The sequence below is a fragment of the Staurois parvus genome, unplaced genomic scaffold (assembly GCF_062004578.1).
Source record: "Staurois parvus isolate SC_StPar_1 unplaced genomic scaffold, SC_StPar_1.0 ptg000704l, whole genome shotgun sequence".
Lineage (NCBI taxonomy): Eukaryota > Metazoa > Chordata > Amphibia > Anura > Ranidae > Staurois > Staurois parvus.
This window is the reverse complement of record NW_028318500.1, coordinates 1,303,139-1,328,619: the sequence shown is the minus strand read 5'-3', so window position 1 is coordinate 1,328,619 and position 25,481 is coordinate 1,303,139. Positions and strand designations below refer to the sequence as shown.

The 25,481-nt window shown below is 40.8% G+C and overlaps 1 protein-coding gene across 7 annotated transcripts in view; it reads right to left on the bottom strand.

Annotated features, from left to right (window-relative positions):
- Positions 1 to 25,481, bottom strand: part of DGCR2 (DiGeorge syndrome critical region gene 2) — a 116,818-nt gene that overhangs the window by 45,963 nt on the left and 45,374 nt on the right. For 4 of the 7 annotated variants that reach the window (XM_089653184.1, XM_089653186.1, XM_089653187.1 and 1 more), the window contains 3 exons: positions 18,189 to 18,311; positions 5,188 to 5,313; positions 92 to 311 (listed from right to left, as the gene is read on the bottom strand). In XM_089653184.1, coding sequence (XP_089509310.1) covers positions 92 to 311; positions 5,188 to 5,313; positions 18,189 to 18,311 — 469 coding nt within the window. The remainder of the gene's footprint in view (positions 1 to 91; positions 312 to 5,187; positions 5,314 to 18,188; positions 18,312 to 25,481) is intronic. The other 3 variants (XM_089653185.1, XM_089653188.1, XM_089653190.1) reach the window with 1 other exon arrangement.

The window sequence follows — 25,481 nt, the reverse complement described above, 5'->3', positions numbered from 1 at the left end:
GGGTTGATTGCACACGACAAAAGTGCCTATTCAATGTTAAATGTAAGCACTATTTGGTTGGTTTATTTATTATTTTTAAATCTTCCCTCACCTTCGCTGGTCTTTTCTTAAAAATGGCCTTTCTTCCATGTCCCACTCCTGGGCCAAAATGAATTTTAACTCTGAATCTGTGGTAAATGTTGCCAGTGAGCCATTCACTTTCTGACATGTCTGAACGGCATCCCAGTAGTTTTCGCCAGAGGAGTACACCTTATAGCAGCTTGCTGTTCCATCATAGTGGTGCCATCCTGATGGGCATTTTCCTAGGAAACATAAAAAAACAAGGGGGAACACCACCCCCACAATATGAACATCTTGGACACATTAAGGCAGAAAGCTCTGTACAAGTGGCCCTAACCTAATGGCTAATAAGACCAATAGTGTACTTGTGTAGCTTGGGTTTCCTTTGTCCAAGTGCCACACTGTACCATCACAAGGTCAGAAGTCACCAGAAGACTGACAGTTGTTGCCTGTCAATTGTCTAACCTCAAACTCTGCACACTCATAGATGAAATATAGTGTGCAAGGTCAAGAAGATAACTAGGCAGCAACAGTCAGATTTTAACAGACCTGAATGCCTCAACAATACAAGTTCCCATATTTCTATCCTAACAGTTTCCTTTTAATGTTGCTTGCTGGATGCTGCACAAGCTGACAAATTTATATAGTTACAGTAAAATATGTCCATTACAATTATGACAGAAAACAGTCATGAAAACTAGTTATTCAGCATCAGTAGTCTTCAAATAGGTTTCCAGGACGCACATTATAAATTAATTTTACCTGGACTCTATATTGCTTTTTAAAATGGTTTTGAACAGGAATTGTTAAACTGACAGATGGATCTTATTTTGTTAAATATATTTTTCATTTCATTTTTATAAGTCTGTAGGTTTGCACTCTTGTATGCCTGTCCTCATTAAGGTCAGAGGATTGGCCAAGTCCTGGCAAAAAGCTGTGAACCAGCATTATTGTACATGGATCTTCAAATGGTAATATTGCAACTGTTACAAGTACAGCAGTGTAAAATAGATGATACACAACTTGTCAGGCTGTGGGGGGAGAGAGATGGGACCCACAACCTACTTGCATACAGGCACACAAGAGGACAGCCCAATAAACAAAAGAAAGCAGACATAGAAGAAGTGTATAAAAAAGACGCACATGGACTGCTTGCTCAAAATATGCACAATATTTCCTTGGTCCCCTGACGTAAAGAATTAGAGACCACCTTTGCCTCTCAAATGGACTTTCTACGTACAACTTAACTTAGCATTTATTTTGTGACCTCCCGCAGGCCCATAAGAATACACGCAATCATACTTCTTTTGAAGAACTTTGTCTTGATAGGACTCCCATAAAACATTCTGTCCCTTTTTTATAGTTCCTTGACTGACACCAAAACCATCCTGACCTACCATTCTTGAAACACTGAGACTTAAGGATCAAATTTTCTGACACTCAAAAATAATGAATACTCCTTTTTGCGCATAAAGCATCTATTGCCTGTAAGTACCAGGAAAGCAGATACAAACTCCTAACCCCTACCAGGTGGTATAGGACAGGGCTCAAAATTTCAAGTCCTGAGCTACTAGCCAGGCCTTAAGAGTTACTCGCCACCAGTTGCCCCACCCAACCCCTACCTTGCCTTGTCCCGCCCTAAACACGCCCTCCTAAATTATCTCATGAAATGACACTGTTAAATGTTACCCACATTACATTGGGGTCCCCAGAGCCCCCCCACATTACATTAGGGCTTCCAATGTTCCCCTAACCACTCCATCATACTTCGACCATGCACCACATACAACCATAACCCCCCATAATCTTTCACTCAGCAAACCACAACTCTACCAAGCATATCCTACCTTCTATCCAACCCAGCAGTACCTAAAATGCCTCATACTCCTCTACCATCCATAATAATCACATAGTCCTGAGCCTTGCCAACTACCCATACATGCATCCCACATAGAAGAAAAATATTTGAAATATATTTTAAAAATATTCTCCCCAAATATATTGACATATATTTGAAATACTACAATTTACAATACACACACACTGTATGTTGAAATGCGTTTTTTATTACAAAATATGTGAAAAATATTTTTAAAAATACATTTCAAATCTACTGTATGTCTTTAAAAATACAAATCTCCATTTTTGGAATGCATTTATAAATATACAGTTGCAAGAAAGTATGTGAACCCCTTGGGATTACGTGGAGTTTTGCATGAATTGGGCATAAAATGTGCTCTGAACGTCATCTAAGTCACAACAATAGAAGAACACAGTCTGCTGAACATAATACTACACAAACATTAGATGTTGCCATGGTTTAATTGCACACAACATGTAAACATTCACAGTGCAGGGAGGAAAAAGTATGTGAGGCCCTAGCTTAATGACTTCTCCCAGAGCTAATTGGAGCCAGGAGTGAGCCAACCTTGACTCCAATCAGTGTGATGATATTGGATGTGTTGCTAACAGCTGTCCTGCCCTTAAAAAACACACACCTGTTTTGGGTTTACTGGTTTCAAGAAGCACTGTCTGATGTGAACCATGTCTCGCAGAAAAGAGCTCTCAATCAAGAATTGTTGACTTGCATGAAGCTGGAAAGGGTTACAAAAAGTATCTCCAAAAGCCTTGATGTTCATGTGTCCACGGTAAGACAGACTGTCTACAAATGGAGAAAGTTTAGCACTGTTGCTACTCTCCCTAGGCATGGTCGTCCTGTAAAAATGACTGCAAGAGCACAGCGCAGAATGCTGCATGAGGTAAAGAAGAATCCCAGAGTGTCAGCTAAAGACCTACAGAAATCTCTGGCACATGCTAACATTTTTGTTGACACATCTACAATAAGGAAAACATTAAACAAGAATGGAGTACATGGGAGGACACCACGGAGGAAGCCATTGCTGTCCAAAAAGAATATTGCAGCACGTTTGAAGTTTGCAAAAGAGCACCTGGATGTTCCACAGCACTACTGGCAAAATATACTGTGGACAGATGAAACCAAGATTGAGTTGTTTGGGAAGAACACACAACACTATGTGTGGAGAAAAAAAGGCACAGCACACCAACATCAAAACCTCATCCCCACTGTAAAACATGGCAGAGGGAGCATCATGGTTTGGGGCTGCTTTGCTGCCTCAGGGCCTGGACGGATTGTTGTCATTGATGGGAAAATGAATTCCAGAGTTTATCAAGACATTTTGCAGGAAAACGTACGACCATCTGTCCGCCAACTGAAGCTTCGCAGAGGATGGGTGATGCAACAGGACAATGACCCAAAGCATACAAGTAATTCAACAAAACAATGGCTGCAACAGCACAGAATACGCCTTCTGGAGTGGCCCAGTCAGAGTCCTGACCTCAACCCGATTGAAATGCTGTGGCATGACCTTAAGAGAGCGATTCACACCAGACATCCCAAGAATATTGCTACACTGAAACAGTTTTGTGAAGAGGAGTGGTCCAGAATTACTCCAGATCGTTGTGCAGGTCTGATCTGCAACTACAGGAAACGTTTGGTTGAGGTTATTGCTGCCAAAGGAGGGACAACCAGTTATTAAGTCCAAAGGTTCACATACTTTTTTCTCCCTGCACTGTGAATGTTTACATGTTATGTGCAATTAAACCTTGGCAACATCTAATGTTTGTGTAGTATTATGTTCAGCAGACTGTGTTCTTCTATTGTTGTGACTTAGATGATGTTCAGAGCACATTTTATGTCCAATTCATGCAAAACTCCACGTAATCCCAAGGGGTTCACATACTTTTTCTTGCAACTGTACGCTATGATGTTTGCTATTTTAACTAATCAATTGGATTGTCAATTTCTCCTAAATAAAGAATTTATTAAAAACATATTCTTAAAGTGCCCCTAAAACCAAAACTAAAAATATGGTATACATTGCTGTTGAGCAATCTTTAGGATGTGGGGGATGCATTACATTTTTGCTTTTCAGAACATTTTCAGCAAGTACAGAAAATATATATTGATTTGGCCAGAAATACAATGTCCTTGTCACGTACTGTGAGCTTAAAAGAAGCAAAATAAACACTATCTTCCTTGTGTAAACTACTAGTCCCAGCAACATACCATTTAATGGAGATGAACAAAAAGCATAAAGTCCAGCCTATATGACAACTGTGGCTCCTCCATAGATGATGAGCATAGACATTAGGGGACAGGAAGTGTGTTATTTGCAAGATAACCAGGTGAAATTAAAGGGAAAAAAAAACTAATGTAACCATAAATCTAAGGACTAGTAAGCTTAAAGGATCACCTTTGTGAACATGCTACAAGTTACACCCTTATTACATAACATGTTCAGCATCTCCCTGCTCTCCCGCCAATCCCACCTCTCCCTGTAACAGTGGACCAGGCATCTTCTCCCCGAACCCGCTCTCAGAACTCAAAAAGAGCTTCACAGAGTTGTGTGAATTAATTAATTATAAGTACCATAATGCCTTTGCGGCTGATGGCTTGTAGTTCTTAATGAAATACCAGAAAGCTGATGAACATTCTAGGCAGCTCATTGATCTTCCTGTCATTTAGAAACTGCCTGCCTGTATTGGAGTTACGGGCAGATAGCTAAACAGTCTGCTGGAGCCTGACATTGCACCCACGATCTGCTGATGTTAGGAACAATGATTTACGGGCTCCTAAAAAAAAAAAAAAAAGAATAATAATAAACATTTTTTTATCTGCAAAAAAAATAAAAAGGTGCATTTATTTATTTTTAAAGTGGAAAAAAATATATATAATAATTTCTCTGTATGTATGTGTGCATGCATGCATCTGGGATATCATAAATGTATTCCCCCAGATTACACCACAAGACATGCTGCATTTTTCTTTATTGCACTGGAGGTCAACTGATGTTAGAGCTGGTCACCGCACTGCAGCTCCACTATATTAAATAGATGTGACTGAAATATCACTTTGACATTTCAATAAAAAGGTAAAACTGTGCCTTGCGTTGTAACAGATCCCCACCATGGGCACAGAAAGGACACTAGCCTGTGCAATGAAACAAATTGTTTTAGTGTGCAGGCATGTGTGAATGGGCCATTACAAGAAAGGTATCTGAGTGGTTACATAATACATAATAAACAGATAACGCCTAATAAACTTACTGCTAAAGCGCACAGGCTGGGCAAAGTTCACCGTATGGAATCGTGGCGTTTCCCCATTTCTAACCCGACCATGTCGTGTCTCCACAGCTTCCTTTCCATGAAACATTCTCTGGTCTCCAGACAAACCTAAAAAGCAACATATAAAACACAGGTAAAAAAAACACATCTGAAAAAATCTATAATAATAAATAAAAAACCAAGGCAGTATTGTCTACAATATTGTCAACAGGCAAAAAAAAAAAAGTACAAACATATTTTAGTTTTAAATAAATGCTTTTATGACTATCCCTGGGATGTAGCCCCCCGATCAACAATAAGGTTCAGTGTAAAAAGGGACAGCACTAGGATAGACAGGGAAGGGATGTACAGAGAATTGGTAAAGCTTAACATTAGAAAGAAAATCCTGGAGAAAATGAAGGCTGCTGGCCAAGCATGGCAGATCTACCTGCAGCCTGAGTGTCAACCTTCTCAGAAGGAACTCAGAGGTGGATATGAGATATGATGGTCATGCATACTAAGTATATTTGGATTAATGGTGTAAAGTACTGTAGTGAATGATGTGGACTGTTAATGCACACTACTAATGTACACCGTAACATTCAGTGCTTCAGAAAATTATGGCGGATTTATTTACAACGCATTCCTGTTCTCTCCTGCCATTTTGTGTGTATGTAACAGGACCTAAATGCAATCACTACCAGTGACCACCGATTCCTTAGGTCTTAGAAATAAGGCAGTCACCATTTACCAATGGGTATGCAAGATGCACTGTGTTTATGGATCATCTTGGATCTTGGTGGGAACAGTGTTCATCTCTAAAAGCGATACTGATCGCTTTAAGCCAGTCAAGCTGCTTGCTGTGGGGACACCAGCTACTCTGTGTGTCCAGTCACACATGGAGCCACAAATGGCCCTGCCCCTCTCTGGTCATGGGCTGACTGGTTGTGACTTGACAGCAGTGGGAGCCAGTGGCTCCTGCTTCTGTCTCAGCCAATGAGAAGAGGGAGTCCCGGGATAGCCGAGACTCCATTGCACATCACTGGATCACGAGGGAGCTTAGGGGAGTATTAGGGGGCCTGGGGATGATGGCTCCCACTTGCTGTATCAGCCAATGAGGAGGCAGAGATCTGGGACAGCCGAGGCTGTTGTTTAAATCGCTGGATCTTGATGGGGCTCAGGTAAGTGTTGAGGGGGCTGGGGGCACTGCTGTACACAAAAGGTTTTTTACCTTCATGCATAGAATGCATGCAGGTGAAAAAAACCTGAGCCATTACAACCTCTGTAACAAAGCAAAGATTACCACCCAGAGTAAAATGCACTTCTTGTTGGTTATTTCGATTTTTTTACTGTGGTGTGGGGGGGATGCCTGTAAGCAGATCACAGGCCAAATTTCCTCCGGAATAGATTTTATAAACCATGCTCATGAAAAGCCTTTTATTGTGTGTATTAGGCCATAAAATCCAGCCCAGTTAGAACCATGCCACTCTATAAAAACTATGCTGTACATGACATACTCCAGGCCCTCAGTCAGAACACTGTAAGTGCCATACTTTAAACTTCTCCCATACACTATGCAGTACATACAGTGCATCCAGAGAGTATTCACAGCACTTAACGTTTCCCACATTTTGTTATGTTACAGCCTTATTTTCATTTGTTATGTTACAGCTTTATTGGATTAAATTCATTTTTTTCCTCAACATTCTACAAACAATAACCAAAAATGACAACGTGAAAGAAGGTCGTTTTGAAATCTTGCAATTTATTAAAAATAGAAAAACGAAAAAAAAAAACCCCATGTACATTGTACAGAAGTATTCACATCCTTTGCTCAATACTTTGTTGAAGCACTTTTAGTAGCAATTACAGCCTCAAGTTGTTTTGAGTATGATGCTACAACAAGCTTGGCACACCTATTTTTGGGCAATTTCTCCCATTCTTCTTTGCAGTACCTCTCAAGCTCCATCAGATTGGATGGGGAGCGTCGGTGCACAGCCATTTTCAGATCTCTCCAGATATGTTCAATTGGGCTCTGGCTGGGCCACTCCAGGACATGCACAAATTTGGCCCATAGCCACGCCTTAGTTATGTACGCTGTGTGTTTAGGGTCGTTGTCCTGTTGAAAGATGAATCGTCGCCCAGTCTAAGGTCCAGAGCGCTCTGGAACAGGTTTTCATCAAGGATGTCTCTGTACATTGCTGCATTCATCTTTCCTTTGATCCTGACTAGTCTCCCAGTTCCTGCCGCTGAAATACATCCCCACAGCATGATGCTGCCACCGCCATGCTTCACTGTACGGATAGTATTGGCAAAGTGATGAGCGATGACACTTGGCATTTAGACCAAAGAGGTCAATCTTTGTTTCATCAGACCAGAGAGTTTTGTTTCTCATGGTCTGAGAGTCCCTCAGGTGCCTTTTGGCAAACTCCAGACGGGCTTCCGTCTGGCCACTCTACCATACAATAGGAAGAAGGGTCAGCCAAACACCGGAGGATAGATGAATATATTGTGTATTTATTGATCCATAGGACACACAAAACACCAGGACATGAATAGAGGACCTGTTAACGCATTTCACACAATCTCATGCCTAAACGCGTTATCAGGTCCTGTATTCATGTCTTGGTGTTTTGTGTGTCCTATGGATCAATAAATACACACTATATTCATCTATCCTCCGGTGTGTGGCTGACCCTTCTTCCTATTGCATCGTGTGTGGTGGCGAGCCAGAGCCTGCACCTGTTGTGGATTGATCTGGATTGTTTGCCTGAGCGATATACCTCTGTTTTTTGGATTCAGCACTCTACCATACAGGCCTGATTGGTGGATTGCTGCAGAGATGGTTGTTCTTCTGGAAGGTTCTCCTCTCCCCACAGAGAAAACACTGGAGCTCTTTCAGAGTGACCATCGGGTGCTTGGTTAAGGCTCTTTTCCCTTGATCACTCATTTTGGCTGGGCAGGGCGGCTTTGGAAAATTCCTGATGGTTCAAAACTTCTTAAATTTACGGATGATGGAGGCCACTGTGCTCATTGGGACCTTCAATGCTGCAGAGATCTTCTGTATCCTTCCCCAGATCTGTGCCTTGATACAATCCTGTCTCGGAGGTTTACGGACAATTCCTTGGACTTCATGGGTTGGTTTGTGCTCTGACATGCACCGTTAACTGTGGGACCTTATATAGACAAGTTTATGCCTTTCCTAATGATGTCCAATCAATGGAATTTCCCACAGACTCCAATCAAGTTGTGGAAACATCTCAAGGATGATCAGTGGGAACAGGATGCACCAGAGCTGAATTTTGAGTGTCATGGCAAAGGCTGTTAATACTTATGTACATGTGGGGGTTTTTAGTTTTTCTATTTTTAATAAATTGCAAAGATTTCAAAACAAACGTCTTTCACGTTGTCATTATGGGGTATTGTTTGTAGAATGTTGAGGAAAAAAATGAATTTAATCCATGCCCACTTTGGGTAAGCAATGCAGTATATTATGTGCTCCACACGGTTCTCTGCTACAGAGAAGAGACTAGTGGCCGGCCCGGTATTCTCACACGGCGGCGGTGGTGGTGGGAATACCGGACCGGCCACTCCATATGACACACTGACATTTCCTCCCCTTTTTTTGAGGGGAAAAAAGTGCTCGATTTTGGCTTCAATTTGTAAGTGTATTTTAATCTAACAGTTAGTACATCTAAACACTCCCCTTCCTTCGTACTGACAATGCTGCTGTCCAAAAGTGCCCCCCGTGCTCATTCTTTAGGAGTGGTGGCACTCTAAAACACACAGTGTTTACTGGCCAGATCATTAGATGTGGTGGCTGTATTAGGTTTCTTTTTTTTTTTGCCATTTTCCCCTCTGCTTTCACCTGGTGATCTGGCCGGGAAAACACCTTCTGTATTACAGTGCCTACACACTGTATGAAGTACCACAGGAGGCACATCAGACAGCTGCATTGTCAGTCCGGGGGGGAGGGGAGTTAGGTGGACTAGCAGTGGCAGATCTAGATACATGAACTGAAACCAAATTCCAGCTTCCACTTTATAAACAGTTACAGCAACACTTTTTTTCCTTTTGGGAGAAAGGTTTTACTTAAATAAAAGGCAAACACTGTAAGCATCCCTGTCAGTGGTTAATGGTTTGTCTCTTCTCTGTAACTGATGCACTCTGCTGGAGAGCTTGTTCTTTTGAAAAACAGACTTATTGGCTTGACCACCAGATGAAAATAGAAGAAAAAAACGCCTAAAACATAAACGAAAGCAGTCATCACATCTAAGAATTGGTAAGCGGCAATATAATAAAATGTTTTGTTAGTGTGTGTGCGTGTGGATATATAAGTAAAAGTATTGGGATATTGGGCCACGCCTCCAAATCATTGGATTCGGGTGTTCCAATCACCTTCAAGGTATATAAAATCAAGCACCTAGGCATGCAGACTGCTTCTACAAATATTTGTGAAAGAATGGGTCGCTCTCAGGAGCTCAGCGAACACAAGCGTGGTATGGTGATAGGTTGCCTCCTGTGCAATAAGTCCATTTGTGAAATTTCCTTGCTACTAAATATTCCACAGTCAACTGTTAGTAGTATTATAACAAAGTGGAAGCAACTGGGAACAACAGCAACTCAGCCACGAAGTGATAGGCCACGTAAAATGACAGAGCGGGGTCAGCACATGCTGAAGCACACAGTGCGCAGAAGTCGCCAACTGTCTGCAGAGTCAATAGCTAAAGATCTCCAAACTTCATGTGGCCTTCAGACTAGCACAGCAGTGCACAGAGAGCTTTACGGAATGGGTTTTCATGGTCGAGCAGCTGCATCCAAGCCATACATCACCAAGTGCAATGCAAAGCGCTGGATGCAGTGGTGTAAAGCATACCGCTACCGAACTGTAGAGCAGTGGAGACATGTTCTCTGGAGTGATGAATCACACTCATCTGGCAATCTGATGGAAGTGTCTGGGTTTGGCGGTTGCCAAAAGAACGGTACTTGCCTGACTGCATTGTACCAAGTGTAAAGTTTGGTGGATGGGGATTATGTTGTGGGGTTGTTTTTCAGGGGTTGGGTTTGGCCCATTGGTTCTAGTTAAGGGAACTCTTAAGGCGTCAGCAAGCTATTGACTCTGCAGATAGTTGGTGACTTATGCACCTGTGTGCTTCAGCATGCGCTGACCCCACTCTGTCATTTTACGTGGCCTACCACTTCATGGCTGAGTTGCTGTTTCCGCTTGCTTCCACTTTGTTATAATACCACTAACAGTTGACCGTGGAATATTTAATGACAAGGAAATTTCATGGATGGACTTATTGCACAGGTGGCAACCTATCACGGTACCACGCTCTAATTCACTGAGCTCCTGAGAGCGACCCATTCTTTCACAAATGTTTGTAGAAGCAGTCTGCATGCCTAGGTGCTTGATTTTTTACACCTGTGACCATGGAGGTGATTGGAACACCTGAATCCAATGATTTGGAGGGGTGTCCTAATACTTTTGGTAATGTAGTGTAATAAAAAATTAGCTATAGGAATGCATCAGCAAAAGGTCTTTTAACAGTTCTGAGCAACTCGAGATCCACCAAATTCTTAGTATTATTAGGGATGCAATCCCAGTGATATCAGATGCAAGAACGCTTACCGATATGCTCTTCCCTGCTAACATACTACACAAAAGTGCACCAATAAAACGTCTGACCCCATATGACATAAAAGGTCATCCGGCTGGCAGGCACAGCTGTGAGAAGGAGCAGGAAAGCATGTGTGTGTGTCTGGATTTAGACCACAAGAATGTGTTGTGCTGAGTGATTTTAATTCCACTTGCTGCAAAGAGTATGAATATTTCAAGCAGAAGGTTCAGGCTTTTACAAAGCTATAATACTCATTGTATACATAGATATGAAGCATACCTCTGCTATCTAAAAAGCATTTTCATTTTACTTCCAGTTTTATGGAGAATTCTCCATTTTAGACTGCAATTTGCTAAAAGCTCCGCTAAACTGAAACATTTTGAAAGCATGCAACAATAATTAGGTGTTCTTGCATGGCAAGACCACTTACTGTTATCTCACATATATATTCTTCTTATTATAGCCAAATTTACCACCCTAACTCCTCCCACAGTTTTTACACTACATAGACAGTAATATACCGAAACGTGCAGATTGTTTCCGATTGGTGTGCTATTACTTTGTGGAACGTTTCGCCAAATGGTTCACAAAATATATTTTTGTGGTGAAATTGGTCCCATAGGAATGAATGGCGGAATGTTCAAAATTAGAGTGGGAGCTGTCAAAAGCTAGAGTGTGAGCTGAAAAATCAGGACATGATTTCTAAACTGCCATCACTCCCTCATTTTCAAGCCCACCTACACAAATCGTATATCAAAACGTTCAGCTATCCCTGCTGCCACTAAAAATGTCCACGGCTAAGCCATAGTCCTGATAGTTTTCACAATATGACCATTTGTTCGCAACTCACACCGCCCATTGACATTCATTGAAACTGCACTCTAGCCACCTCAAATTTGAAGGGCATTTTCTAAACTGCGACTGTGCCTTCATTTTTAATATTTCAGAGACATACTATGCATCAAAATGTAGGTCTGGGTCTTGTGATTCTCACAATATAAAGCTCTTTGGTGTAGGATTTATAGTTTTTAAACCTATAAAATAATTAAAAGTTGAAATGCATTTCTCACTTTATCAAGCTTGCCATGTGGTGAAGGCAAGAACACTTCACACAATTTCCCAAGAAATTGCAGCTTTTCTAGTTTGAATTGTAAGGTTTAGGGTGTTCTGACCTAAAATGGACAAAAAGTCTGTTAGCTCTTAACATTCTGTCAAGTATTTGCAGGCATGAGATCAGGATATCGGCTCTCTAATAAATCAGCTTGTATGTGTCAGAAATATACTGTAGCTTAAAAATACAAGCCTCCTCCATGTAAGCTGCTATTTTTTTGTTTGGCGGCCCTGAAGTCAATTACTGTCTTATAGCATGCTTCAATTACTTCCAGAAATATTTGTTCAATAGATATCCTGCAACAATAGAGCTTTCTGGGAAACTACGGTCCACTAAATGCTCCATCTGGATCCATTTGGATCATAAGCCAAAAAAACATTTCAATCCATTTTCCTCAATAACATCCTGTAAGAGACTAATTATAGCCTCAGCAATCAAACTGGCAAAGGTCTGCAATTCCTGGGATATAGGAAACCAATGACCTTTGTATCTATATTAAACTCAGGACACAACACAAAAATGGCTTTTAAAATATATATCCACTTTTCCAAAATGCATTTAACACCTGGGAATAATGGGTATGTCAACAAGCATGGTGTTAATTGTGTTTCTCTGAATTATATTGATGCAAAAATGCTAACATGTTTTTGACCAAGAAGAGCATGCATTTTTTACTGTTCAGGTTCTCTCACTGTCACCCGGCATGAACAGCTAAGAAGAAATGAATGTCAGAGATGACATATAGATTTACACTGTGGTCAGCCATTACTGTAAAACACTTTGGCATAGTACAGTTCTTACATTAGAAATGTCAAAAATAAAAAAATAAACACAACCAACTGGCCCATTAATGAGAAGGGGCGGTTTCCTGTGGGCTAAAGAGTGCGAAGGTGGGTGTTGTCTTATAAGACATAGTTTAATGCGACACAACCAAACCATTTACATATACATATACACACCTCAGTATAAACGAGTAAACCACAACAGATTTGTCAGAAAACCTTTACTTTCCTTTCAGAATCAACATTTTCTATGGGACACTATACTACAAATTGCTCCCACAAATGCGCACCATTGATTACAAATAAGATTTGCTAATTTGAACATGGGAAAAAGTATTTTTCCTAACAAATTAATTCAAGACCATGTTGCAAAAATGAATACACCCCAATAAAAGTCTTAGGAGCAAAGCTAAAATTTATACAACAAAATCCTAGTTAACAAGAATTCAACTACAGGCGAGTATAATTATTAATTAAACAGATGCCCAGCAGACAGTTGATTATAAAAGGGTGTTACTTAAGAAAAACCCTTCCCATTTCATGCTGTCAGCAATGGCACCACATGGAAGAGAAATGTCACAAGGCCTAAGAAAAAAAATAATATTTTACACAAGAAAGGTGAAGGCTAAAAGAAGATCAGCAAAGCTTTACTTATCAGTCAGAATACTGTAGCAGAGTGACACAAAAACTTAACAAAGATGGAACTACAACCATCGCACAGAGACGTCCAGGCTGTCCACGGAAGTTAACACCTCGACAGGAGCACCTTCTGATGAGAAGCACTGAAGTAAATCGCCATGCAACTTCCTTGCAGTTAGCTAAAGAAGTAGAAAGCCAAACTGGGATGATTGTTTCCCATGACACAATACAGCATACACTGCAGAGGAATGACATGGGTGTTGTCCAAGAAGGAAGCCTCTCCTAAAGCCACAGCACAAAAAGGCCAGCCTAGAATTTGCCACAGCCCATGCTGAAATAGAAGAAGATGACTGGGACTCTGTACACTGGAGTGATGAGACCAAGATAAATGTTTTTGGAACTGATGGCTTCAAAACTGTATGTTGTCGCAAAGGTGAGTAGTACAAAGAAAAATGCATGGTGCCTACAGTGAAACATGGTGGTAGCAGTGTCCTTCTGTGGGGCTGCATGAGTGCTGCTGGTATTGAGAGCTGCATTTCATTGATAGTATCATGAATTCACAGATGTACTAATCTATATTGAAAGAGAAGATGCTACCATCACTCCGTGCCCTTGGTCGTTGTGCACTTTTCCAACAAGACAATGATCCAAAACACACATCTAAGGCCACTGTTGCATTTCTGAAGAAGAACAGGGTGAAAGTGATTCAGTGGCCAAGTATGTCTCCTGATCTGAACCCAATAGAACACTTATGGGAAATTCTGAAGAGAAAAGCTGTGTATCACTCTCCATCCAGCATCCAGGCTCTAAAAGAGGTCGTTCTTGAAGAATAGGAAAAAGATAGATGTTGCAATATGTCGCCAACTTGTTCATTCCATGCCTAGAAGACTTGATGCTGTCCTTACAAATCATGGAGGTCATATAAAATACTAGATCAGTAGTTTTTGTTGTGGAGTGTATTCATTTTTGTATCAACTAATTTGAGAAAAACTGAAGATTTTGTAATCCAAGTTATATTATTAACCTTACTTTCATATAATGAGCTAAACTACTGTGAACCACAAATAATAGCATGCAATTTGAACAGGCATGTGATTCCTGTCTAAATCGCATGCAGTTTCCCCACTGCTCCTGTGTGAACTCAGGCTTGTTATAGTTTGAAGGCTAGAAGGCTTTTGATTGGTGGTGCTGACCACTCAGAAACCGTCTAGCCCGTACGGTCATCCCTGCAAGGAGAGCAGATAAAGCTTTAGGGATTTCAATACCCCAGACCTGTGAAGCAGCTTTCTCTCCTCTCCTCACAACAGACAGTACGGGCTAGATGGCTTCTGTTTGGTCAGCACGTGGGGGTGCTAATCAATCAAAAGGCATCTAGCCCGTATGGTCATCCCTGCATGGGAGGAGAGAAAACCACAGTATGGGATTGGTGCAGAAAGGTTTCCTGTACCGCTCCTGTGTGAATTCAGGCTATGACAAGCCTGAGTTTACACAGGAGCAGTGGGGAAACCGCATGCAAGTTGGACAGGAATTGCATGCTATTCTTTGAGGTGCAATTTGCCTCCATATATTTGCGTCCATACTCTATACTGGAGAGTACTTGAGTGAAACTATCCATACCTGTACTTGCTGATCAAATCTAATATACATACATAGAGTTGTGTTCAAAATAATAGCAGTCAGACATCACTAACCTGATCAATCACTGTTTTTGGTAGAAATGATATTTCTACATGGCAAATAATTTACTAGCAGGTGTAGTAGAGTAACAGAAATCCAACAGACCCAACAGTCATGACATGCATGCTGCTGATTCTGTGTAATTGAATCACTAATTGAAAGGGGCATATTCAAAATAATAGCCGTGTGGAGTTCTATTAGTGAGGTCATTCATTCTTTGAAAAACAGGTGGCAATTATTGCCCTTATTTAAGGAAGGAAGGCAGCAAATGTTGTACATGCTGGTTACAGTGCATTTCTCTCTGAAATTCTGAGGAAAATGGGTTGCTCCAGGCATTGTTCAGAAGAACAGCGTACCTTGATTAAAAAGTTGATTGGAGAGGGGAAAACATATAAAGAAGTGCAGAAAATGATAGGCTGCTCAGCTAAAATGATCGCAAATGCTTTAAAATGGCAACCAAAACCTGAAAGACGTGGAAAAAAGCAAAAAACTACCATTCGAATGGATAGAAGAATAGCCAAAATGGCAAGGACTCAGCCAACAATCAGCTCCAGGAAGATCAAAGAAGGTGTAAAGTTACCTGTGAGTACTGTTACAATTAGAAGACGCCTATGTGAAGCCAAGCTATCTGCAAGAAGCCCCCGCAAAGTCCCACTGTTGAAAAAAAAGACGTACTGAAGAGGTTACAATTTGCCAAAGAGCACATTGACTGGCCTAAAGAGAAATGGCGCAACATTTTGTGGACTGATGAAAGTAAGATTGTTCTTTTTGGGTCTAGTGGCCGGAGACAGTTTGTCAGACGACCCCCAAACACTGAATTCAAGCCACAGTACACTGTGAAGACAGTGAAGCATGGTTGTGCAAGCATCATGATATGGGGATGTTTCTCATACTACGTTGTTGGGCCTATTTATCGCATACCAGGGATCATGGATCAGTTTGAATACATCAGAATACTTCAAGAGGTCATGCTGCCTTATGCTGAAGAGGAAATGCCCTTGAAATGGGTGTTCCAACAAGACAACGACCCCAAACACACCAGTAAACGTGCAACATCTTGGTTCCAGACCAACAAGATTGACGTTATGGAGTGGCCAGCCCAATCCCCGGATCTTAATCCAATAGAAAACTTGTGGGGGGACATCAAAAATGCAGTTTCTGAGGCAAAACCAAGAAATAGAGAATAACTGTGGAATGTAGTCCAATCATCCTGGGCTGGAATACCTGATCACAGGTGCCAGAAGTTGGTTGACTCCATGCAACACAGATGTACAGCAGTTCTCAGAAACAGTGCTTATACAACTAAATATTAAGTGATTCAAAGGAAAGCAAAATCTTCAAACATTTTTCAGTTTATATAGTGAATGTTTGAGTTTGTAAAGAACAATACAAACACTGCTATTTTTTTGAACAGTTTAATATTCACTTTCCTTCAATATTTTTTGGAGGAACAACACAAATTTGATATATTTTTCTTCATGTTTTGATTTGGAATAGAATGTGTAGTGTTCCCAATGCATTTGTGTGTATGGAAATAAAAGCTATTAGAAGGATTTTGAGCTTTATTCACTTTTTTCAACACACTGCTATTATTTTGAACACAACTGTACATACATACATACACACACTCTTACTTATCTAAATGCACACAAATTGCAGTGCATGAACAATCCAGCATACAGTCCCAACTCATTCGCAACATCTGTAAGGCTCCATTCACATGGGTGTATTGCCATGCTGCGTATCTCAGTGGCAAGAATCTACTCATTTCTGGTGCTGGGATTGATAGCGGTGTCCAGACTGCTATGCACGCTGAGCCTTTACAATGCAATGACAGACTAGCGGCTGCCTTAGCTATTCATGACTATGTGCAAAAACATTTCTAAGGTAAAATTAGCACTGAAGTACAAGCATCTTGCAGTGCCTGCAAGTACCTGTTTTAATCTGAAATTGATCTCTGTGCAGCCCCTTTAATTCTTATCCCCAGCTGTGTATGGAGCCTTGACTTCTGTCAAAGCTGAGAATAAGGCTGGCCATACACTATACAATTTTGTGTCCAATTGCTGCCCAATTTCCTTTAGATTTACCTTCAACTATGTAGTGCAAGGGCCTGCCTAATTGGATACAATTGAAAGTGTTGTTAGGTTTGACCTCCTATTATATGGTTTTTTGGTAAATCTAAACCAAAAATCTCAAGAAAATTGTATAATGTATGGCCAGCCTAAATCCCATCCACTGTCACCTAGCTATGAACTAGGACAGCCTCTACTGTCCACTGAATTCCTGACAGAGCTAAATGAGGGCTGGGGCTTAGTGTCTGGAGACCAATCTTGACTTGGATGCAATCTTGACTTGGATGGAAGCTTTGGAATAGGATCACAGGGATTAATCTGAAGACAAACAGGTATTTTCAGGCACCACAAGGTGCTTGCACACAGCACTATTACATTTCTGATGTTGACGTTAATGCATTTTAGTTTTGGGCAGAACTGCAAGGGCCGGTTCACACTATAGAATCGCAGTCCAGATGCATTCCCACGTGCGCGTTTTTGACGTATTCCGGTGCGTTTTTGTGAGGCGTTCCAGTGCATTATTTATGCATTCCAGTTAATTTTTTTCCCCCTCTTTTTCTTTAATTTAAATAGGGACATGTGCGTTCATGTGCGTTTTTGATGCATTTTACAGCGGTCCAGTGCAGTTCTGTGCAGAAAAAAAATGCAACATGTTCTACTTTTTTTTCTGCAAACAGAACACAGTGGAACTGCAAGCACTGATGTGAACTATGACATTGACAACCATATAACCTACTTTCTGTGCCTTTTGGATGCAGAAAAAAAAAAAGCAACTGAAACGCATGTAGTGTGAACTGGCCCTAAAAAATTTGCAACCTATGTCCAATTTTTATTCCCAACTGTGCCCCAGCTATAGGAATCTTCCCAACAATAGGGTAAATCTGCCCTTTCTACTTGTACGCGACAACAACAGGAACACATTTTGAGGATTTCCCATTACATTTTGTGTCTGCAATTATAATCATTGGGACAGAGCAAAACTAAGAAGAAAGGAAAAAAAAAAGTTTTATTCATCTGCAACAAATATACAACACACTGTATGGGAAGGTTAAAACAAAAAGGAGCAAGTCAGCTATTGCTACACCTTTGTCTTTAGACTCACCTGGACAATTAACTTCATCACTCTCATCCTCACAAGTTGGCCATCCATCACACTGCCAGTTCAAGGGAATGCACTGAATGGCACCGCTGTGGCAGGCAAACTGCACAGGTGTACAGCGCAGTTCTGTGAAAAGAATGAATACATTTCAAGCACTTAGTATTAGATTGGTAAGTAAAATCATCCACTAAATTTACATTTAAAGCTGAATTCCACGTGCTATACTGTACCTAGTCAATCTCCATAGAAGCTGGACCACTACTCAGTGATTGCTTCTGACTTCTATGCCTAAGGGCTGCCCTGCTGCCTAACGAACAAAGGAGGCTGCTTGGTCTGCACAGGCGCCAATCAGAGAATACTTTGCGTTTTCTCAATGAATGAAAAGTACTCTCTGATTGGACAAGAGGTGATGTCACCATACAGCCTCTCCACCTTGTCCAAACAGAGAATGCTTTGTACTCACTGATGAATGGCGCTCATATTAAGCAAACAAGCTCCTGTGCTCACTAAGCAGCAGGGCAGTCCCTCGGCATGCGACCTGGAAGCTAGCAGAAATCACTGTAATAGCAATGTCATGAAATAAACACAGTTCACAAATATTGTACAAACAATTTTTGTAGAGAAAATCACAGAACAGTTTTACTTTAAATGAGATTTCAGTTTCATACAGGTGTGTAAAATACCATAATATTTGTATTTTGTATCAATTTCCCCATTAATACCCTGGTCACATCGGGTGCAATTTTGCATGCGATTTGCATGCCCTGCGACTTGTAAATCGTATACCAAGTCGCACCTTACTGTCCACTATTATAGCAGTCATATCGGTGCGGTTCCGTCTTGGTCGGAACCGCACCGATTTCTAAAGTAGTGCATGCACTACTTTTGTTGCGATTTGCATAGACATCTGTGTAAGATGTCTTGCAAATCGCAAATGAAATCGCCAGGTCACCAGATTTTGAAATCATGCAACTTCACTGTAAGTCGCACGATTTTAAAATCGGCTTTGATTTGACCGGGGGCTTACTTTAGGACTCAAAATGAACATTAACCCTGCATCAAGACGTTTTCACACCTACCAAATCCTACAGCATAAACACGTGTACAGGTGAAAAAAAAAGGCTATTTACTCTTTGAGGAAATATAGGGGTACATTGTAGGTGTGTGTACGTGGTGTTCCTAGGTACTTCCTAATCACCCCGTGCGCCAGTAGCATATCATCCATGTGCGCAGGGCTGGGACAAAGGAAGGCAGAGGGGGTGCAATGTTAGTTTGTGGAGAGGTAGGTGCACTGGGAGTTTCAGCCTTGTCTCCTGCCTCACTGAATGGAGCGATGTTGTTCTCCCACTGCATAATGCCCCAGCTATCCTTCCTGGTCACTGCACCTTCATTCCTGATAAGTTACTTTCACTTTTTTCTGCTACATCTGCACCTCTCACCACCAGCTTCACTTCCCCTCCCTCCGTGTACTACTGGTCTCTACAGTGCAAACACTTCTAAGTTCTGCAACGATGCAAGGTTAAAAGAATAACTCCACATTTATTGTTAAAAAAAAAAAAAAAAGTATATACAGTTGCTGCACAAGTCATATTGTAATTGAATTTTATTAAACATTACTTTTCCTTTTCAATCTGCAGTGCTGTAATATACAGTAAAATGCAATGCAATATGGCAACCTGGAGGCATTCTGTACACAGATGTATACAAAACGCCCCCCAGATACGTAATTTCCTGTTTGTGTGATTGGCTCACTGATTTTCCCTAAAGTCTGCACTAAGATACAAATCAGATTTTGGGCATCCCCTGTAACAAAAAAGTAATTTTTGGTGAGATACTCCCAAGGGCAAATCATGTCCAAGTGCCTGGTCATACTGGTGCGACTTGTCATGCTATTTTTAGATATGGTTTTTGTATGCAATACTGCTGCTAAGGCCAACATCCCAGAGTCATCTTTTCACTATTACAGATGACACTGGTATTTGATGTGTGCCATTTAACTGGTTCCCAACCGCGCTATAACCGAAGGACGGCTACAGCGCGGTTGTGTAATCCTGGTAGGACGTCCATGGACGTCATTCCCGTACACACCCCAATGCGCCCCCCTGCCCCGCCGGTGATTGCGGTGTCCTACGTGTCACAGCTGATCACGGGGTACGGTAATCGGCCAATCATGGTGGCCTTTTACCACGTGATCATCTGTGCTCAGCAGTGCCACCTATCAATGCCCATCAGGGCTGCCTATCCGTGCCACCACATCAGTGCTGCCTATCAGAGCCCATCAGTGCTGCCTATCAGAGCCCATCAGTGCTGCCTGTTAGTGCAGCCTCATCAACGTACATCAGTGAAGGAGAAAAATTACCTGTTTGCAAAATTTTATAATAGATACAAAGAAAAACTTTTTTTTTTTTGCTCATTTTTTTTGTTTTCAACGCAAAAAATAAAAAACCCAGCGGCAAGTACATACCACCAAAAGAAACTATTTATGTAAAAAAATTATTCAAATTTCATATGGGTACAATGTTGCATGACCGCACAATTGTCATTCAAAGTGCAACAGTGCTGAAAGCTGAAAATTGGCCTGGGCAGGAAGGGAGTATAAGTGCCCTGTAGGCAAGTGATTAAGGAAGCACCAACTAAAGATCTGTAAGGTGTCTGTTTCTCAAAACTGCAGATGCAGCTTTATTTAACGCTGGTGCAGTTGTGGATCTGGAAAAAAAAAAAAAAAACCCATCTAATTGCATTTTGTACGTGCCTAAAGCCCTAGTCACATGATACAGCAGTCCTGTTTCTTCTCTCCCCTTTTGTTTATAGGAAGCAAGATCATTTTTCGGGTGTCAATATCATTGCCTGTGTAATGTGGACGCTTCCTATTGGCTGTTTAGCAGTGGGGTTCTTTCATGATCCAGAAAAGGACTGATGTCAACATACGAGGAGAGTCAAGGACAAGGCGCAGTGTACAACCTGTCATTACCATGAATGGCTGTATGCTGCAGCACTCGTGTACATGACCATGCCATCATAAACAACGCGTACAGTGTATGGGCATAAGCTAAGTAGAGAATTTTTTTTTCTTTTTTAGAAATGTTTTTTGCATACTATATTCTAAATATAGGAGTACTACCTAAATTGTTCATCAAGTGTAAAATTACTCAAAAAAAAAAAAAAAATCAATTAAGTTCCTTTATTTTTTTTTTAAATGTGCAGACAAAAATATATCCAGTGTAAAGTGCATCAACTTATAAAATGTATTTATACATTGGACTAAAGTCCAAAAATGTGCTCAATGCAAAAGTGCTCAGTCCATATACAGTGGATATAAAAAGTCTACACACCCCTGTTAAAATGTCAGGTTTCTGTGATGTAAAAAAAATGAGACAAAGATAAATCATTTTAGAACTTTTTCCACCTTTAATGTGACCTATAAACTGTACAACTCAATTGTAAAACAATTGTAACATAAAATTAAAACATAAAAAACTAAAATAATACGGTTGCATAAGTGTGCAAACCCTCTTCTAACTGGGGATGTACAGTAGGGATCGAAAGTTTGGGCACCCCAGCTAAAAATTTGTATTAATGTGCATAAAGAAGCCAAGGAAAGATGGAAAAATCTCCAAAAGGCATCAAATTACAGATTAGACATTCTTATAATATGTCAACAAAAGTTAGATTTTATTTCCATCATTTACACTTTCAAAATAACAAAAAACAAAAAAATGGCATCTGCAAAAGTTTGGGCACCCTGCAGAATTTATAGCATGCACTGCCCCCTTTGCAAAGCTGAGACCTGCCAGTGTCATGGATTGTTCTCAATCATCGTCTGGGAAGACCAGGTGATGTCAAGCTCAAAGGTTTTAAATGCCCAGACTCATCTGACCTTGCCCCAACAATCAGCACCATGGGTTCTTCTAAGCAGTTGTCTAGAAAACTGAAACTGAAAATAGTTGACGCTCACAAAGCTGGAGAAGGCTATAAGAAGATAGCAAAGTGTTTTCAGATGTCAATATCCTCTGTTCGGAATGTAATTAAGAAATGGCAGTCATCAGGAACAGTGGAAGTTAAAGCAAGATCTGGAAGACCAAGAAAAATATCAGACAGAACAGCTCGCAGGATTGTGAGAAAAACAATTCAAAACCCACGTTTGACTGCACGATCCCTCCAGAAAGATCTGGCAGACACTGGAGTTGTGGTACACTATTCCACTATAAAGAGATACTTGTACAAATATGGTCTTCATGGAAGAGTCATCAGAATAAAACCTCTTCTACGTCCTCACCACAAAAATCATTGTTTGAACTTTGCAAATGAACATATAGACAAGCCTGATGCATTTTGGAAACAAGTTCTGTGGACCGATGAGGTTAAAATTGAACTTTTTGGCCAGAATGAGCAAAGGTATGTTTGGAGAAGAAAGGGCACAGAATTTAATGAAAAGAACCTCTGTCCAACTGTTAAGCATGGGGTTGGATCAATCATGCTTTGGGGTTGTGTTGCAGCCAGTGGCACAAAGAACATCTCACGAGTAGAAGGAAAAATGGATTCAATAAAATTTCAGCAAATTTTGGATGGTAACTTGATGCCATCTGTGAAAAAGCTGAAGTTAAAGAGAGGATGGCTTCTACAAATGGATAATGATCCTAAACGCACCTCGAAATCCACGGGGATTACATCAAGAGGTGTAAACTGAAGGTTTTGCCATGGCCTTCACAATCTCCTGACCCCAACATAATTGAAAATCTATGGATAGACCTTAAAAGAGCAGTGCGTGACAGACAGCCCAGAAATCTCAAAGAACTGGAAGACCTTTGTAAGGAAGAATGGGCAAAGATACTTCAAACAAGAATTGAAAGACTCTTGGCTGGCTACAAAAAGCGTTTACAAGCTGTGATACTTGCCAAAGGGGGCAGTACAAGATATTACTCTGCAGGGTGCCCAAACTTTTGCAGATGCCATTTTTTTGTTTTCTGTTATTTTGAAAGTGTAAATGATGGAAATAAAATCTAACTTTTGTTGACATATTATAAGAATGTCTAATCTGTAATTTGATGCCTTTTGGAGATTTTTCCATCTTTCCTTGGCTTCTTTATGCACATTAATACAAATTTTTAGCTGGGGTGCCCAAACTTTCGATCCCCACTGTAGCGGTGTTCAGAATTAAGCAATCACATTCAAAATCATGTTAAATAGAAGTCAGTACACACCTGCCATCATTTAAACTGCCTCTGATTAACCCCAAATAAAGTTCAGCTATTCTAGTAGGTCTTTCCTGACATTTTCTTAGTCGCATCCTACAGCAAAAGCAATGGTCCACAGAGAGCTTCCAAAGCATCAGAGAGATCTCATTGCTAAAAGGTATTAGTCAGGAGAAGGATACAAAAGAATTTCCAAAGGCATTAGATATACCATGGAACACAGTGAAGACAGTCATCATCAAGTGGAGAAAATATGGATCAACAGTGACCTTACCAAGAACTGGACATCCCTCCAAAATTGATGAAAAGACAAGAAGAAAACTGGTCTGGGAGGCTGCCAAGACGCCTACAGCAACATTAAAGGAGCTGCAGGAATATCTGGCAAGTACTGGCTGTGTGGTTCATGTAACAACAATCTCCCGTATTCTTCATATGTCTGGGCTATGAGGTAGAGTGTCAAGATGGAAGCCTTTTCTTACGAAGAAAAACATCCAATCCCGGCTAAATTTTGCAAAAACACATCTGAAGTCTCCGAAAAAGCATGCGGGAAATTTTTTGTGGTCTGATGAAACCAAGGTCTAACTTTTTGGTCATAATTCCAAAAGATACGTTTGCCACAAAAACAACACTGCACTTCACCAAAAGAACACCATACCCACAGTGAAGCTGTAGTGGATTGTGATAGACAATCCACGTACTATTAGATGATCAGTAAAATGACAATTTTATAGTCTTGCTACTCTCTGCTTCTTGCTCTCTAAATTCCTTACTCTCTTAAGAAAACAATCAGATATAGGGCAACAGAACAATGGTAATTAAGATGGCGCCTTCATCCGGAGTCTCACCCTAGGTGACTCATTAGAAGAAAAGTATCTTTTAACGTAAAACAACCCCCATAAAAGGGAATGAGTAGTTTTGGTGACAATGATTGGAAGATATCAACACGGATGGAAGAACACGCAGGAAACTTAGGGGACTTTTCACCCAATCATCGGATATGCTTCGCCTGCGTCATGAGACCTATAGAGGTTACTGTTATTTCCTCAATAAAGTAGAAATTAGGAAGTTGGCAAACTGCATTCTGTGCCAGTGTCTTACTTCTACGTGCACGTATTCTCACATTAATTAGGCTCACTGGTAGATCACAACAGCTGTGGTCGGTAAGTGATCACATCCAAAACAAAGCATGGTGGTGGCGGCGGCGGCATCATGCTTTGGGTCTGTTTTTCGTCAGCTTGAACTGGGGCCTTAGTCAATGTAGAGGGAATTATGAACAGTTCCATATACCAGTCAATATTGGCACAAAACTTTCAGGCTTCTGCTAGAAAACGGAACATGAAGAGGAACTTCATCTATCAGCATGACAACGACCCAAGCATACATCCAAATCAATAAAGGAATGGCTTCACCAGAGGAAGATTAAAGTTTTGGAAAGGCACAACCAGAGCCCAGACCTGAATCCGATTGAAAATCTGTGGGGTGATCTGAAGAGGGCTGTGCACAGTAGATGCCCTCGCTATCTGACAGATTTGGAGTGTTTTTGCAAGGAAGAGTGGGCAAATATTGCCAAGTCAAGATGTGCCATGCTGATAGACTCATACCCAAAAAGACTGAGTGCTGGAATCAAATCAAAAGATGCTTCAACAAAGTATTAGGTTAAGGGTGTGCAACCAACTTATGCAACCATATTATTTTAGTTTTTTATTTTTACTTCCCTCCACCTAAAAGATTTCAGTTTGTTCAGTTTACAGATTACAAAAAAGGTAGAATAAGTTCCGAAATGATTTATCTTTGTCTCATTTTTTTACATCACAGAAACCTGACATTTTAACAGGGGTATGTAGACTTTTTATATCCACTGTACATCCAAATGACTCGTGAGAAAGTCACTCAGCACACAAGCGTTTCCCAGCGATTCCTCCACCACAAATGTTCAGCCTCTTACTGGATCCCTTGATCCCAACATAGGGATCAATAAGTGTTTAGATTATGCTTCTAAGCAAAGCTGTTCATGCGGTCATTTAGTCATCCAACCACTTACAGCCGCGATACAGCAGGTGAGAAGTGAACTTTCACAACCTCAACAATCCAGTATCTCTCCAAA